At 52.8% G+C, this 17,834-nt stretch overlaps 1 protein-coding gene across 1 annotated transcript; it reads left to right on the forward strand.

Moving 5' to 3' along the window:
- Positions 1 to 6,095: 6,095 nt before the first annotated feature.
- LOC119101592 (photoreceptor-specific nuclear receptor-like) lies at positions 6,096 to 12,867 on the forward strand. Its single transcript, XM_037224942.1, is given in 8 exon segments — positions 6,096 to 6,254; positions 6,715 to 6,818; positions 7,517 to 7,617; positions 10,822 to 10,921; positions 11,961 to 12,179; positions 12,182 to 12,202; positions 12,630 to 12,644; positions 12,647 to 12,867. Coding segments are annotated over 8 exon segments (933 nt in total). The 5' UTR covers positions 6,096 to 6,102.
- Positions 12,868 to 17,834: the final 4,967 nt, after the last annotated feature.

Below are 17,834 nucleotides of genomic sequence, written 5' to 3' on the forward strand. Positions count from 1 at the left end.
TTCGGCACAATGGCGAGGAATGAAACGAATAGCCGGAGGCTTAAGCGTATTTGTGGGGCCGGGGTGACGTCTCGGGGCGGCAGATGGCTTGCTGCGATGAAGGGTCGAGCCTTTGTACGCAGAGCAAAGCTATAGCACACACCGAAAGACCATTGCATTTGATTGGTTCTGTGGATTGCGTTGCGTTATCTCAACCTGAAATATCGCCGAATGTGATTCAATTCAACGGGATGGAACCAGTAACACAAATGCTCAGACGCGTCAAGAGTGCACTTTTCACTGAATGAGCTGCCATGGCGATGACGTGCATTGCACCATTGTGCACCATTGTGCACCAGTGCACCATTGAGGCAGTCATCTTCACGATTGGGCCAGATAGTAATTTAGGGGAGAAGCGGACCTACATTCGATACCCGTTTCGCACAACGAAAAATCGTGCTAATCGTTCATTGGTTGGCCGACGACTTAGTGGTGATTTTCATGTTGGTCACTCCCAAAATAGTGCACCGGAAACTGACCAAAGCAACAATCAGGGGCCATCTTTGCCGGACCACGGTCTAGTGCCGCGCCACCATGCATTGTGACACGTACTCCCTTAACGCTTGGTAGGGGGGAGGGGGGGGGGGAGTCGATGCAACCCCGCTAAGGTTTTTCGAGAATACCTTTCCGGTGTATTATGCAATCGCGTCCAAATTTTCAGCACAGTATATAGGGAATCCCCTGCAAATGTTAAACACAAAATACGCGGCCATAGCCTTTCTGGTTTGGGAGCAGCGGCGGTTTTTGAGGTACACTGCACGGCGATCCACGGCCGGCGCGGGAGACGGGCGGCAACCAACGGTACCGCGGAACGCGCGCGGCTGGCCGACATTGTTGCATCAACGGGGGCGTACATAATAAAAATCCGGTCAAAGCACATAAAATAATACACCATTGTACTCAGAATTGAACAAGAAATACCGCTGGATAGCGTTTCTGTCTTTACAAGACATAATCTCGAATGCGGTAGGTTGTAACGGCGAAAAAGTTTGATTTTCGGGGCAATCTAGCCTTTGACATGACATGATGAGGCAGATTCATGACTAAGCCACATAAAAATCAGTACCGGTCAGGAGATGTTATTAAGGCGAATTTACTGGTGTTTTCAGCTAAGGTTTATCTTTCTTATTTTGAAAAGTCCAGAGGGATCGCAACGACTCACGCCCCTATCCGTCCGCGTTATGAAAAACGACGAAGCAGGCGAGGTATAAAAGTTTCCAGATCAGTCAGAACTGACTTGGAAACTGTCCAGCTCCGCTCTTTCACCGACCACTGAAAGAACAGAGCTTCGGTGGTGATTCCATAAACGATGCAAAGATTGACAGATATTCAGTTGGCTGTCGTGCAGCGCCACGCATACTAAAACGCTCTGTTGCTTTTATTATCTGATAATTGGCTGAGGATGAAGTTGTGCTTTACGGTGATCTTGTATTTCCGTCATGGTCTATAGCATACCACCGCCATATCCATGCAATTTCAGATTTCAGTTTCTTAAAAGTATCCACCATTGTTCCCGTCGTGGCAAAAAACGGCCGCTTATTTAACACATGCTCGAAAATAACATAAAAGTATTCACCTGCGTCGAACTTTTCAGAGGCTCATACAATAACTACGCTTTAAGCCTTTCGGACGGTTTGTCTTTCCTGGTTCCGTCCATCCTTCGCGTATCTGTGCATTTAGCACGTACTTGAAGCAGGGGTGTCACTTTGTACATTTTAAAAGAGAAGACCTGAGCCCCGCAATACTGACCTTGAGCCCCTCGTTGCTCTTCTGGGCTCTCTTCCCCAATGCATATGAGCAAAAAGGGAATGCTGGGCCAATGAAATGTAGCCAGTGTCTCAGCTGCTGGTACACAAGGTACCCCAACCCATCGTTATAAATATGATTAGCATCGTACGTCATCATTAACACAATCGCATTGGCTTCCAATGGGAGGTCATTCACCAACATCAAACCAATTTTAGAACCGGCCAAATATTTTTTTCTTAATCTTAATTTTGGCAGTGGAGACGCAAATCCAAGTGGCTGAAACCCAGGGTTGTGTCAGGACTTCGGGGTAGGTGTGGTCAACTATATTGGCTCCGCCCCAACCGATGCAAGACAGTGCTACCCCTCGCCACAAGCATTTGACGCACGGCGCGACGATCCGTTCAAAAGTCAATCAACGAATCTGTCTTGAATTAATTAGACTGAAACTTCAGTTAGACAGGTTGTTGTACCGAGAAGACCGATTCTCCGGATCGCTGTTCGTTTGCAAACCTTTGGTCAATATGCTCACTACGTATCTTTGGGGCACTCCTGACCTTTATTTCGGAAGAATCTCATCCAACTTGAATTGTTTTACTTTGAAGACCTTTTCATAACGTCGCCGAACTAAAGTTGCCGAACCAAAGGCCTGCGTCACAGACTCATTTGTATTACGGCTTGCAAGCTGTACCTTTCACTGCCCAACTTAAAAATGAAATCGTCGGGTTGTCGAGGTCTGCCTGTTGACTGTTCTGTTAGTAAAGTGTTGAAGGTTAAGTCATGATAATATTGCAACATTGCTATTTGCAACATTAGCTATTCACACAGCAACATAGGCTATTCACACAGTTTGCATGCACATGTCTAGCAACTCAAGAAAGGCAATGCGCCCAGCACGCCATGCGTGAATCAGGAGGAGAATGCTCTTCATGAGTTGTGAAGCGTGGCGAAACGACCGAGTCTGGTAAAGGTTAAGGGAGTGCTCACACATTTGTATGGGGTTTTGAACTGAAAGATCTATCGTGAAGATCATTCGGTGCAGTTCACTAGGCCTACCCTTCTCAGGGCCTAAAACATTCTAGCTTCTCAGCTACACGCCCGCGAAGATGTGACTTCGTGCAGCTTATTGCAAGGTTAACCAAACATCTATGACGCCATAATAACGCCATTCAAATTATCCCATTCCACTAGCCTCGCGGCGTTCAAGGTCAAGAAATACACAAACGCCAAGTGGTTCATACCTTGGACTCGTGAGGACGTTTCCATACGATTTGGTTCGTTCGTTTCCTAGATTAGAGCCATTCCGACCAGTAATGAGCATTTCAGAGCTATGGGACGAAGGAGAGTGGATAACGGTGGGCCAAGACTACATACGCCGGGGGGGGGGAGGGGGAGGGGGACAACCGCACAGCTTTAGCCCGCGCAGGGACCCCTCTGCGGGGTATGCGCCGGGCGTCCAGTCGGGGTCCCCCTTCAGGGGACCTCTCGGTCCACTCGTGGATGGCGCGCGTAACCTGCTCCACACAAACGGGATGTCGGGAGGATGCAGGATGAAACGAGAAAGAGGATGAGAGGGCCGGATGACTAACACAAATAAGGTTTAGTACCACGCAAGAAAGAAGTTATGCATCCTTCCTAGCTATTACGGAATAACATTTGCAATCAAATGACTTAAGAATAGCGCTAATTACTTGTGTGTGTGTGTGTGTGTGTGTGTGTGTGTGTGTGTGTGTGTGTGTGTGTGTGTGTGTGTGTGTGTGTGTGTGTGTGTGTGTGTGTGTGAATACAACACGTGAGCATAATACATGTCACAATAGCCTGAGTATGTGAATACAAGTAACCACCTTAAACTCACGGATAAACAGCAAGAGCACCACGAGAAGTGGACAAAACACAAGCACCTAACGGCATTAGACTCAGTATACATCCAGCGCCGCCGTGGGCCACCTCTCGGGAAATCGAAAATAACTACGGCTGGTGCTGTCACAGACATGTTCCATGACGCAATCAACAACGACGTAGTGAGGAGCATATTTTCTAAATATATAAATTGTATTGTTTACGGTAGACTTTCCAATTATGAGCATATCAATAGCTAGAGGTGAGCTCGTTCCGTCACATCTGATGTTCGCTTCATTAGCCTCAAATGTGGAGCATTCCCTTAAAAAAATGTTAAGCCTCTTTAATTTCCATTTCTCCTAGATGTAACCAATATGATATACAAAGCATTAAAGTAATGACAATAGGAAAAACTTCTCAGTAATATTCCTCCCTTTGAACTCCGATATACCCATCATCAAAATAGAGTATGTTTGGTATTAGTTCAATGTGACGAAATATTTTTTGCGACAAAAATAATGATCTGCATGCACGGGTGAAATGTGCTGAAAAATGTTGGTGCTGTATGGCTTCTGGAGTGGATATCCTTCAATGGAAGAGTTTAAAACTTCAGTAATGTTACTGATAGCATTGAGAGTTTGTATGGCCGCTGCCACATCTGTCATACCGTATTCCCCACTCCACCCCTGCGTAGAAACATCGTTCGCAACGTGGGGTGACGGTAGGAATTGCGCATTGGCGGTGCCATTCGTTGGGAGACTGAGGGATAGGAGTCGGTGTTGGAGATATGGGGCGCATTTGCTCCAAATTTGTTGCCAGAACAACAGTTTTATATTCCAATGATACAACATTTGCATCCGGTAAGCTGCTGCTTGGACTCACTACGCACCACGACCAGCATGAGGATAAACGACTTGTTATTGTGACAAACTTTTTTTTCGGAGAAGCCTTCGCACGACTTTCTTCTCATGCATTAAAACGTTCGAACTCAAATACGCATTTGATGATGGAACGTTTCGGGTTACATAATTAAAACAGAGTGTCAGCTGTATACGAAATCATCATTTTAAAAAAAATAAATTTATTCCGAATGGCTTGTATGGGTGATTTCGGATTCAGAGTACCTGCTAAGCATAGCTTGTTGCGTGTACCCCGAGCCCACCACCCAAGCGTGCCGTCCAGTTCAACAGCTAATTTTGCCTCCGCCCTTTCGCCGGACAGGAATGCGGAGGGTTTTACGTGCCGCACAATGCTGCGACACGGCCGCCTCGGGTCTGGGTTGAGCCTCGTTGGCCAGTTGCCAGCTGGCCTTTCCGTTTCAGTCGGGTCAAACAATGCGCCCACTCTGGGACTCGTACCCCGTGCAGCTGGATTACGAGTCCGGCATCTTTCCCCAGGACCACGGAGGCAGATGATTGGATTATGATTAGGATTATGAAAGAAAAGTTTTTGACGTAAAGCATCGGTGTCTTACGCATTTTTGCTTTCAGTACTTAGAGAATTGGCCTGCCGTTCTGTCTCTGCCATTCCAAAACAAACGAACCCGAAGGATAGCTGCGCTAGTCGTTGATATGGCTTTGATCTACCAATGAATCGTCTTTAAAGAAACGAAATCAGACTGCTCGAAAGAAATGATAAAGGCTGATCAGGATTGAGAAACATTAGGTCCATTCTAAATGCACCATCTTGTTGATGATTTTAAGCAGCTAAAAACGAAAATGTGCGTCGTGCCTGCACAGCCATCCGTGCGTAGCATACACTGCCTCCGACAGAAAATATTCAGTGGGGGTGAAAGCAGTCTCGGTAGCGCAGTGTGTAGCGTAGGTCGTCCGCCGCCTGATTTGTGCCCGTGAGTTTGTAAAAAATAGGTGATTTGGACCGTGCCCCTGAGACGGCGACGCCTGACCGCCCGCTTGCCCCGCAGTGCTCCGTCCGTCACGCCCCTTACCCCTGAAACGGCGGTGCCTGACCTCTGCCAGCTCCCCCCTGCCGCGCTCTGTTCGCCGCACCTCTGAGACGGTGGCGCCTGACCTCTGTCAGCTCCGCCCTTGTCGCGCTCTGTTCGCCGCGCCTCTGAGACGGTGGTGCCTGACCTCTGTCAGCTCCGCCCCTGCCGCGCTCTGTTCGCCGCACCTCTGAGACAGCGGCGCCTGACCTCTGTCAGCTCCGCCCCTCCCACGCTCTGTTCCCCGCACCTCTGAGACAGCGGCGCCTGACCTCTGTCAGCTCCGCCCTTGTCGCGCTCTGTTCGCCGCACCTCTGAGACAGCGGCGCCTGACCTCTGTCAGCCCCGTCCCTGCCGCGCTCTGTTCGCCGTACCCCTGTGACGGCGGCGCCTGTCGCCCGGCAGGCGCGGCAGCAGTCGGCCGGCCGCCGACGCCGCCGAGCCCGGCCCCCGTGCTGGCGCCGCCGCTACCGCTGCCGTTCGCCTCGGCCGCGTTCGGCGGCGCCGTGCAGGCGGGCCGGGAGGAGCCGCCGATGGCGCCGTACTCCACCGGCCGGCGCGGATCGCCCGGCCTCTGCTGCGTCGTCTGCGGCGACACCAGCAGCGGCAAGCACTACGGTATCATGGCCTGCAACGGCTGCAGCGGCTTCTTCAAGCGCAGCGTTCGCCGCAGACTCATTTACAGGTCGGTGGCTGGAGTGGTGCGCACCGCGATGATATGCCTCGCTGGGTCGTCTTGAGAGCTCCTTCAAAGGCCACTGAAATTGCGTAGAAATGAGACGTATACGCTCTCTGCAATGCTAGGCTCAATAGCTTACAGCGCAACAGACGCCGGTAGTTCTCTGCTCATTTATCTATTCTTATTTATATTCACTCACCCTCTGGCCCTTCATGAAACAATAACCGTTACAAAGCAGCTGTACCAATCCATTGACGCTCCTGCGTGCCTTCATGCACCATGTGTTCCTGCGTTCATGCACTGTGTTCATGTGGTCCTTAACTAAATAATTGTTTGCAAAATATGGCGTGTCTACCATCGCCCAAAAGCGGACTGCCTGGTGCATGGAACCACCACTGACTATCCAAGTGAGCTAAGTCCAGTATTTTCTTATTTTGTTTGTAGTCACGATTCTGTTTTACTGCAGATGCCAAGCGGGGACGGGGAAGTGTGTGGTAGACAAGGCCCACCGAAACCAGTGCCAGGCGTGCCGGCTGAGAAAATGCCTCATCATGGGTATGAACAAGGACGGTAAGTCATTCACGAACCTGTGCAGCTCCAGTAAAATAAGAAGAGGAGGGAGAAAAAGCAAGAAACCATATGTTTACAAACACATCAATGTCACGCAATTGCATTTGCATTTTTTGAGATTTTTGGGATGGTCGAGCTTCACGATGGGGTGTGAAATGAGCAATGGGAAGCGAAGCGAGGCTCACAAAGAGATACGGTGTTCGACTCATGGGAGCGACTCATCCTGACTGCTCAAACCACACGTCCATTCCCGTCACAGCCGTCTAAGCCCGCCTCGCTCAGTGGTTTGGTCGTCTCAGCCCGTCCTGCCCGGTGGTTCGCCCGTCTAAGCCCGCCCTGCCCGGTGGTTCGCCCGTCTAAGCACACCGTACCCGGTGGTTCAGCCGTCTAGGCCCACCCTGCCCGGTGGTTAGGACGTCCAAGCCCACCCTGCCCGGTGGTTCAGCCGTCTAGGCCCCCACACTGCCCGGTGGTTCAGCCGTCCAAGCCCACCCTGCCCGGTGGTTAGGCCATCTAAGTCCGCCTTGCCCGGTGGTTCGCCCGTCTAAGCCCGCCCCGCCCGGTGGTTTGGCCGTCTAAGCCCGCCCCGCCCGGTGGTTAGGCCGTCTAAGCCCGCCCCGCCCGGTGGTTAGGCCGTCCAAGCCCGCCCTGTCCGGTGGTTCAGGTGTCCTGTCTGACCGTGCCAATCTGTGTTTCAGCCGTGCAGAATGAGCGCCAGCCGAGGAACACGGCCACCATCCGGCCGGAGGTGCTGGCCGAGATGGACCACGATCGCGCCATGAGAGAGGCTGCCGTTGCCGTCGGCGTCTTCACGTGAGCATGACGGCGGCGCCGCCGCGCCTGGCTCGCCGTCACGTTATTCTGTTCGACGAGCGGCGCGTGCCGTTTGCGGGATGAATTTGCTCTGAGTCTCGTTTTGAATTCGGAATAAGTAGCCGGAGAGCGATGTGTTCCGGATGATGCGTCTATCTCCTTTTCCGTTAGAACTTGGCGATCTTATTCTTCCCTGTGACGTGTAATTCGGTTCGCAATGTGTGGAATCGATGCCAGCTGGTCCCCCACTGTCACCCCCCCCCCCCTCCCAGACCGTCGATGTCGATGCCGGTTGGTCCCACCGCTGACCCCCGCCCGCCAGACCGCCGATGTCGATGATGGCGCACCAGCACTACATGAGCGGCGGCTTCATGCACCCCAGCAGCAGCGTGCCGATGTCGCTGGCGTCGCCGAGCCCGGCGCTGGCCGGCGCGCCGCCCAGCTCCAGCCAGCCGGCCGGGCTCGACATGAGCGTGCGCCGGGAGCCGACCGACGCCGGCGCCCCCGCCGACCAGCACGGTACTCGGGGAGGAGCCTGTCCGGCCGGGGGCGGGCGGCGGCGGCGCCCGCGGCCGCCAGCTCCGAGATGGCGCGCGTCCGGACGCGGCCTCTGAGCGGACGGCTGAGGGATACCGCGGCGCAGTCCGACAACATTTTCTAAAGGGACGGAATCGGTTCCAGTGGAGTCGATTGCGTGACGGTAGCTCAGGAGATTAACCGTCCCACGATCAAAGCGAAGGTCACGTCGGAGGAGCAAAGGACGTTTGATTATAAGATAACCATACATCCATTGTTCCATTTGCTGCACAATCAGGAGCGCCAGAATGAGAATGTCCGTCGTTAATTAACTTTTGATTTAAGTGGTCTCAATGCTTGTGTCTGTCAACGCGGTTCACTTAGCGCCTACTCTGGACCTACACAAATTTGGAACTAAGCAAACTCTACGCTGGCTACAAAGCATGTTTGGTTTCAACGCAGACATCGGCCCTAATGAGCCTAATTATGTTATTACTCATGGCGATTTTGCAATTTTGTTACGCTGTTATAACTACTTTGTTTTGCAAAACATTATCCTTGTCTGACCTGTTTTATGTTTTGGCCTTTACCGTTATCGTAACAACCGCTTTCAAACAGCGGTGCATAGAAGTAAGTTGACAGCCAGAAACCTTGAAAAAACGGCGGCTAAGCTAGCTTTACAGCAAGGAAACATGCGCAAGTTGTTTAGTACAGCTGCAGAAAACAGCATACATAAGAACAGTGATAATGGTCTTATTCCTTGCTGAAAACCCAAGAGAAAAGGAGAGCTGCATGAAAGTTTGTCTGCAGGCTTTTGTCAAAACCACTTTGAAACGTGAATTCAAGCCTGCTTGCCGGCCATACTCGACTCTTCACTTTTTTTGGAAATAGCAAACCACAGTTTCAATAGGCCACGGGCATTCCCGGAATTATACAGGAAGCAGTTGTCGACCATTATTGCAATTCGGTATGTATCTAAGGATGAAAAATATAAAAGCTGTAACGATATAAAATATAAGAGCTATAAAATGTTATCAAAATCGCTTACGCACAAATCGTTTCGAGTAAACACGTATCGCATGTATACATTTCAAACTATTTCAAGTAGACGCGCATCATCATCATCATTTATCGATTTTTTATAAGAAGTTGGCGACCGGACCTCGACGACCAGGGCTCCTCATGACTGATTATGCGAATGTGATTGGCGTCTTAATCCGTGATGCGTGTTTATTTGAAATCGTTTGCTTGTATCCGTGATGCTTGTGTTTTTGAAATGGTTTGCATGCATACATGATGCGTATCGACTTGAAATGTTCGTGTGTGGGGTATTTTGTAACACTTTTATCCTTAGCTATAGGTACGCTGCATCGCATTAATGTCTGGCAATTGTTCTTTGCATAATCTTCGGAATGATGGTGACCTGTTGGAACTGCGACCACTGTTTTAAAAAAGTGGGATACGCCGGTGGTTTTATTTTCTCTGCTCATAATGGTTTTGGCAAAGGCTTGAAACTGAAAATTAATGCATCGCTCTTTTTTCCTTGTCTTTTTCAACGACGAATAAGGCTATTAGGACTGCTCTTATTAAATGATGCATCCCAATACCGGGTTCCGACGAGTGAGGCATCATTTCTGACTACTCGGTCAGCGATCGCTGCCTCGCCCTTCAAGGTCCACCAACTTCACCAGCCTTGGTTGTCAGTGCTCACAAACCAGTGTAGGTCCGGGCACCAGACTCGGGCTCAGTTGACTGGGAGCGCCCTCTGTTCTAGCACGAGCGCCACCTATGCGGACCGCGTCGGCACTGGGGTGATTGGATGACTGTCTCACCCAACGCGCACTGTGTCTGTTGACGTGTCCGTACCTCCGTCCTTGCTGATTGCACCTGTCTCCGCTGACATGTTCTAAGGGGCCAGATGATGAATGCTAGACGTGCCATCTGTTTCTGCAAGGTTATCTGCTGATTACTTGCCTGATGATATCCTCACCACCACGTCCTTCGTCAGATCCGTCCCCGTTTCTCCACTCGCTGCTTTGTTCTGACTCCTGTCAGCTGCCGGTAAGGCAGGGCCCCGTCTTACGGGGAGCATCCTGCGGCGGCCTGCCGTGAGTCAGACTGACAGCCACCCTAGCGGAAGTCCCACCCGAGCGCGCGCCCCCTCACGTGAGGTTCTCCTGTGACGTAGGACTCGGTACAGGTGGTCACAGTCGTTGCAGTATTTCTAAGCCACTTGCCCTCGCACAATTCTCGCAGCCCTTTAAAGCAATGAATGACTAAGGGTGGAAAAGCTCAAACGTAGCTAAATTATTCGCTGTCGCTGCTAAGCCACCCTCTTGCTAATGTGAACCGTTCCGTGCCGGTGCTAATCCGTCCTCTGTCACTTCTGACTCCCACTCTGGTGATACTGAACCGTTTCCTGCCGATGCTGACCCACCCTCTACTGGTGCTGATCCGTTCCCTACTGGATGCTGGTCCGTCGTCTATCACTATTGACCCACCTTCTGCTCATGCTGACCTGCTGTCTCCTGCCGTCAGACAAGCCACCGAGCCCGGAGCCGAAGCCAGAGGAGCCGTGTCCACTGGTGCCGCCCACGCTGCCGCTGTCGGCCGGCTGGCCGCCGCTCCACCCGCCGCCTACCTGGAGCGGCCCTCCTTCTGCAGCCCGCCGCAGGAGACCATCTACGAGAACTCGGCCCGCCTCCTCTTCATGGCCATCAAGTGGGCCAAGAACCTGCCGTCGTTCGCCAGCCTCTCGTTCAGAGATCAGGTGAGCGGGGAGAGGGCGACCAGCAGTGGCGTGGCTCGGATGTACACCAGCCCTCACCGTCGGAGATCAGGTGAGCGGAGAGAGGGTGGCCGGCAGTGGCATGGCTGGGATGTACACCAGCCCTCACCATCAGAGATCAGGTGAGCGGAGAGAGGGCGGGCCGGCAGTGGTGCGGCTCGGATGTTCACCAGCCCTCACCGTCAGACATCAGCTGAGTGGGGGGAGGGCGGCCGGCAGTGGCGTGGCTCGGATGTTCACCAGCCCTCACCGTCGGAGATCAGGTGAGTGGGGAGAGGGTGGCCGGCAGTAATGCGGCTCGGATGTTCACCAGCCTTTACCGTCAGAGATCAGGTGAGTGGAGGGAGGGTGGCCGGCAGTGGTGTGGCTCGGATGTACACCAGCCCTCACCGTAAGAGATCAGGTGAGTGGGGAGAGGGCGGCCGCAGTGGCGTGGCTCGGATGTACACCAGCCCTCACCGTCAGACATCAGGTGAGTGGAGGGAGGGTGGCCGGCAGTGGCGTGGCTCAGATGTACACCAGCCCTCACCGTCAGACATCAGGTGAGTGGGGAGAGGGCGGCCGGCAGTGGCGTGGCTCGGATGTACAACCAGCCCCCACTGTCAGAGATCAGGTGAGTGGGGAGAGGGTGGCCGGCAGTGGCGTGGCTCGGATGTACACCAGCCCCCACTGTCAGAGATCAGGTGAGTGGGGAGATGGGCGGCCGGCAGTGGCGTGGCTCGGATGTACACCAGCCCCACTGTCAGAGATCAGGTGAGTGGGGAGAGGATGGCCGGCAGTGATGCGGCTCGGATGTTCACCAGCCCTTACCGCCAGGTAATCATGCTGGAGGTGATAACGTCAGAGTTATCCCTCACCAGTACTTGTCGCACGGATTATCCCTCTGGAGATGAGTTCATTGTACAGCTCCCCTCCACCTCACCGCATCTAGGGAGGGAGGGGAGGGGGGGGGGGGGCAGCAGACGGATCCATGACGACCACGCGCTTTTTCCGCGTACCTTGACGGCACGAACCCACCTGCCCAGGTATCCTGCTGGAGGAGGCATGGTCAGAGCTATTCCTGCTGTGCGCCATCCAGTGGTGCCTGCCGCTGGAGACGCCGCCGCTGTTCAGTGTCGCGGACCACCTCCAGCACGCGCCGGACGGCAAGGCCGGTCCCGTGGCGGCCGACGTGCGCCGGCTGGCCGACATCTGCGCCAAGTACAAACTGCTCGCCGTCGACCCGGCCGAGTTCGCCTGCCTCAAGCGGTCGTGCTCTTCAAGTCAGGTCAGTGCTGACGGTCAGAAGCGGGGGGAGGGGGGAGGAAGAGGTCGAAGTGGGCGTCGTGAAGTGAGATTCAGATGGGATGTGGAAGGTGGAAGGGCTGGCCGCGTTCGGTGTGGCGACCAATTGTTGAACAAGCCGGGAAGAAGCTATGACGTGCATGGCTCTTGCAATTCTTTCGGCTGAGGTCAATTCGTATACATGTCCAATAAAGCATGCGATGCCGCTGGTCACCTTTTTTTAGTTGAGACGTTCGCCCATACATGTCGTCTTTGATGGGACGCGGTCATAAGTGAATTATGTCACTTCCAGAACGACAGAAAATGTTTCCGGCTTCCGCAACACTGTCCGGCGGTCATCCCATGTTTACCACACAGGGTGCAGCACTCCCTCCCGTGTCTCTGTCTGACCTCATCCCGTGCCCCTCCAGAGACACGCGGCCTGAAGGACCGGCACAGGTGGAGAACCTGCAGGATCAGGCGCAAGTGATGCTGGGCCAGCACACGCGCGGCCAGCACCTGGGCCAGCCGGCCCGCTTCGGCCGCGTCCTGCTGATGCTGCCGCTGTTGAAGGCCGTGCCACCCGCCCGCGTCGAAGCCATCTTCTTCCGCAGGACCATCGGCAACACACCCATGGAGAAGCTGCTATGTGACATGTTCAAGAGCTGAATGGCGCCGGCGGGCGCGCGCGCTGGGACGAGCGGCCGCCAAGGTGGCAGGGCTGGATTAATTTTGTACGTTATAGTGGTGTTCTGACGCGCCGTGTTCGTGCAAGTCAAGCCACTGTCCCAAAGGTACACGTGGTCGTTCACCGCGAAGCATGGTGGGCAGAGGCTCCAATTTTGGGCCGAAGCATGCACTTGACACGCGTCACCATGTGTACCGACTCGTACTGCAAGATGTTTCGCAACGTGTTTCTATAGGATGGCTTAAATTTGTTAATAGAAGTAGAACCCGACTGAACTAGGCTTCAATGCCACGGTAGGCGATGACCTCGTCTTAAACAGACTATTTTACAAATTCATTGTGGTTTGAGTCCGAACCTAAGCGTAGCGGGATCAAAGCGGGTTTCAGTCAGATAGCGCCCATGTCTTACGCGCTGGTCGTGAGGGTCTCAAAGTGGAAGCCGAGATTTCCGAGAATTTCGCTCTATCTGACGTTCTCGCACCTAGATTCCTTTAGCCGAGGCCTCAAACATAAACGTGCGAAGTCCTCGCGCCCCATGATGTCATTCGATGACCTCGTCTCATCGTCTACGTTCGCCACCCTGCAATGTTTATCATCAGCGGACGGCACTTGCTATGCGATGCAAAGGACCATTGCTGGCTACAGAGTCTTGCTGGCGTCCGCACGACCATCACCGTGATCCCAGGTCCACAGCACACATCACAACCATCACTGTGATCCCGGGTCCACAGCACACGTCACAACCATCACTGTCCCGGCCCACAGCACACGTCACACGCATTCAACACATTGCACAGCGGTATCCGCGTCAGGGATTTCAATCCTGTGGGCCGGCTGCCGGTGCGCTGCGTCTGGCTCGGGTCGGTTCCCCTCAAGGAGACCCGGCCCGGTCGGCCCCCCCCCCCCCTCTACGTAGGGCCGGACCAGGCCGGCTCCCCTCCCGTGTCAGGTCCCCGTGTCGGCAGCGCCGGCTGGCCGGGCGGGGCAGCAAGCGTGGCGTTCGTCGGTACCGACTCTGGGTTACCGCCGGCACCAGTGTCAGGGGTTGTGTGCGGCACGCGCCGAGCAGTAGGGGAACGGTAGCCCTGTCAGCAGTGAGTTGACTTGACTTGGACGCTGCCCACCGAGAGCAGTGATGCGTTTTAGGGCTATGGTCCAGTAGGCGTGCTGTAACCTCTCTTCGTGAAACGCGGCAATAACTGTGTTTATATGAAATGCTCTTTCGCTCCATAGCATTCACAAATTATGTACTGAATCTTCCCGGTTTTTGACGGTTGGCAAATGCTATCACTTTCCGTCATCGTTGTACATACTTGTATGATCTCTTAGATGTGTCCAAACCACCACTGTTGTTTGGTCGTTCAAAGTTTTCTCGCGAACGTTTCTTGCCGGGTTTGTGCAATGGAGAGAATAAGGTATGTTGCAGGAATATTCTCACGAAATCCAAGAGAACCAAGCGCTTGTAAATTGCATGTCGCATCGCGGAGGTGTGAATCGCGCCAATGTTTTCAGTGCAAATTCGTGGCTGGTTTTTGTTGTTTTTGCGATCGTTTCATGGAGATCATTTGTCACATCCAAGCGTCTTGTCTGTGTAGTTGTTGATGTCTGGTGTGCAAATAAACATATTTCGCGAGGCCTTGGTGGTTGCCTTGACCGCATTGACATCGGTCTTAGATTGCTGCAAACTGACCACATGCAAGTTTTTTCATGGTCATGTATATATATCGATGACCCTCTGACACATTTATTCGAGCTCCGTATTACACCAGGCAGCTTTCCAAACGGCAGACACCTTAACAAGCGCGTCGGGTGATTTGAGTGGGATATTACATAGCAGTTACACAACAGCAATTACGATATTTTTATCCCACCGTGATACAGCTTTTAGACTTTATCCAGATGAAAGGTGAGATATATTCATATGTATGCTATGAGAACAAAATGTTTAAATTGCATCGCCAAATAAAACTTTGCTTAGCAACCTATCAAAATTGTAATCTGGTAAGGTAATATTTGATGTCATACTGTACATGTTAGCACATCATACAAAAATATTTAATCTGCTGCATGTTCTGTGCTCGCGTATTTGCTCATTCACGCGCACTTCTTTTCTATTTTGCTAGGATATTTCACGATTGCACGCGTCTATTGATAGCACCGCGGGGCTATGCGTCAATAGATATGCATTGTATCCGGGCCACAATACCAGCGCCTACCTATCCCATAAAACACTCAGGCTGATGAACCGATCAGGGATTGAGGACACGGGATGCTTTGTTGAGATGAAGTAAGCATTCACGTACCGATCTCCCAATGACCAATCACGTGTGGTGATTGTTGCGCCCCAGACTCCAACTGCGTTTGCCCGTACAACGTACATCCGTCACAGGCAGAGGTAAGCTGAAGAACTCAAAACGCGGCATCGACAGCACTCACACTGAAGCCAGCAGTTCCGGCTCGATACCCGGGTACCGGGTCTCCGCCTCACCAGCAATTGAGCTCCATCCCACACAGCCCGCCAGCGGAACCGAGAACCGAGAGGTCACAGCAGGCTGTGACCCCATGCTCCCGCAGTATGGCGGATCCTGGCCCCTTGTGTCACGTGGCATTCGTCTGAAGCTCGGTCGGCAGTGCCGGGTCAGAGTGGGCCAGACCTGGCGCCGCTGTTGAAGGCGATGTCGTGCCCTGGTGCCCTGGTGTCCAAAAACACTCGTTATCCTTTACGAAATGCCTCAGGGGTTCGGCAGTGACCACGATGTCAGAACTGAAGCCCGCTAGCTGCTGAGTCATTGCGATAAAACGGCACAGCTGTGCGATGTTGGAGGTAGTCGAAAAGCTGCGATTATCCTCATTTTGGATGCGTCTGCTTTAGAGGCCTTCACGGGTTAGGTACCCACGGGTGCCCAGATCACATACGTAACGTGTCAGACTGGGCACAGCTCATGGATCTAATGATTGGTATTCTTAGATTCTGGATCATTGGGGGTAGATCATGGGTACAGCGCGTAACAATTTCTTCATACAAGCACGGGTGAAGATAGCCCAGCATATGGGTAAGGCGTTAACAAAATGTCAGGCAGATACTTCAGGAAATACCACCCAACCTGCTGCTTGCGCTTCTTTTAGTCATAACTGATTCCATTCCAACGGTGCAGGAAGGGGGAGGCACAGGGTTCACGTGTCCCCCCCCCCCTCCCTTCGGGACCGACGATCAAGGGCTCGATTTGAGGCCCGAAGGACACGAAGGGCTCACCGAAAGCCGCATCAAGGGGCCCCAGCCTTCAGACCCCGGCCCCCAAATGTCAGTCAGAGGGCCTTTTGACTAAGCGATTAGAAACTACCCGAAGATAGATAGGGAGTGTGACAATGCTGGTTCGCAAACACCTGAGTTAGATCTTGTTTGGCTATTAGTACACCTCAACAAACATCAGTCAGTACTAGCAACAAATGTGAACCGCGTGCTTAACAGCAGCGTGCGACAGATAGCTGTTGATTTTGACGATCTAGAATACTAGGTTGCAGTTCATGCTGGTCAGTTATCCACGAGGTGATAGCTGGGGATCTCGACAGCTGTTTGTTGAGAGTTCGACATAGCACCGGAGATCACATCCTGCTCCGGACATTCTCCACGTACGCCACGCATGTGACCAGCAGTGTCCATCACACCTATCGCCCAGTGAACTCTGCTGGATGTAACCACTACCAACCGTGCCGATCTCGCGCGCAGGAGCGGAGTGACGCGGCGTCATTACGGCGACCCTCACGATTTCACGCGCATCACCATGCGTCTTGATAACAAGAGCATCCACATGGGCCTCGTCGCTGCGTTGACAAACCCTGACATGAAGTGGCACGAATCCCGGCAATTATTCCTGCAGCAGTTGGAAACTGTAGTGCCGCTCCGACACATGCGCACCAAGCAGCAGAAACCACAGACTGTGACCACGGAACCCCAGCAGCTGCTGCGGGGGCTGCCGCGCGGTCCTGGCGGCAAACAATCGCCTCGAGTACAAGCGCGCGAACCAACTGTGCCGCGCCGCTGTCCGCGACTGGCGACCGCTGTAGGGGCGGGAGACAGCCTGGGGCGATCGCAGCGCTCTGTGGCGAGTGCTCCGGCCCGTGATAGGCCACGTAAGCAGCAGCAGTGTGAAACGCTCACCATCGCGCCGGATGCCCTAAACGACTGCTATGTCGCAGTGGGCCCACTACAGCTGCCAGCGTACCGGCTGCGACAGCACCAGAGCCGACACGCCTGAGCCGTGTTACATAAAGCACGATTAAAGGGAATGTTTCACATTTGAAGATATTGGAGCAAGCATCAGATATGACGAAACACGCTTACGTGCAACTATAGGCATACTTTTAAGTGAAAAAACTGCCCTAGACAGCACAATTTTCTGTTGAGTAAATATGCTCGTCAATGCGTCATGGTTTGATTGCGTCATCGTGCCTCGCACAACATTGATTTAGAGCTCATTGTCGGCCGTTACATCTTGAAATTGTGCTAACGAACGCCAAACACGAACGCCTCAACCGTTCTGTGTTTTGGGCTTCACCGCAGCATAATGGATGCAATGACAGAATTTGGATGGCGTTATTGTGACACCATGAATGCCAAGATGACTTTGAAATACTCTTCCCGAAAAGCTCTCCCCATTTTCGCGGGCGTGTAGCTCAGATACTAGACGGGCTTAGGTCTGAAGAAAGATAGGGCTGTGGACAGCACCGAGAGGTCTTCAAGATGGCTGTTTCAGTTTAAAACTCCATATAGATGTAGAACACTCCCTTAGAGGTGTAACCGATTGATGTGGTCATGCTGAATGTAACTCTCAGATCACTTGTCCTATGATCTCAGAGTCCTATGCTACTTGACGATGACAACGTTAGCCTGGTCACCGGTATTGTTCCCCTTGCATGGAAACACGCACTCGTCACACCAATACCCAAGG

The sequence above is a fragment of the Pollicipes pollicipes genome, unplaced genomic scaffold (genome assembly GCF_011947565.3).
Source record: "Pollicipes pollicipes isolate AB1234 unplaced genomic scaffold, Ppol_2.1 Scaffold_4881;HRSCAF=5763_pilon_pilon_pilon, whole genome shotgun sequence".
Taxonomy (NCBI): Eukaryota; Metazoa; Arthropoda; class Thecostraca; order Pollicipedomorpha; family Pollicipedidae; genus Pollicipes; species Pollicipes pollicipes.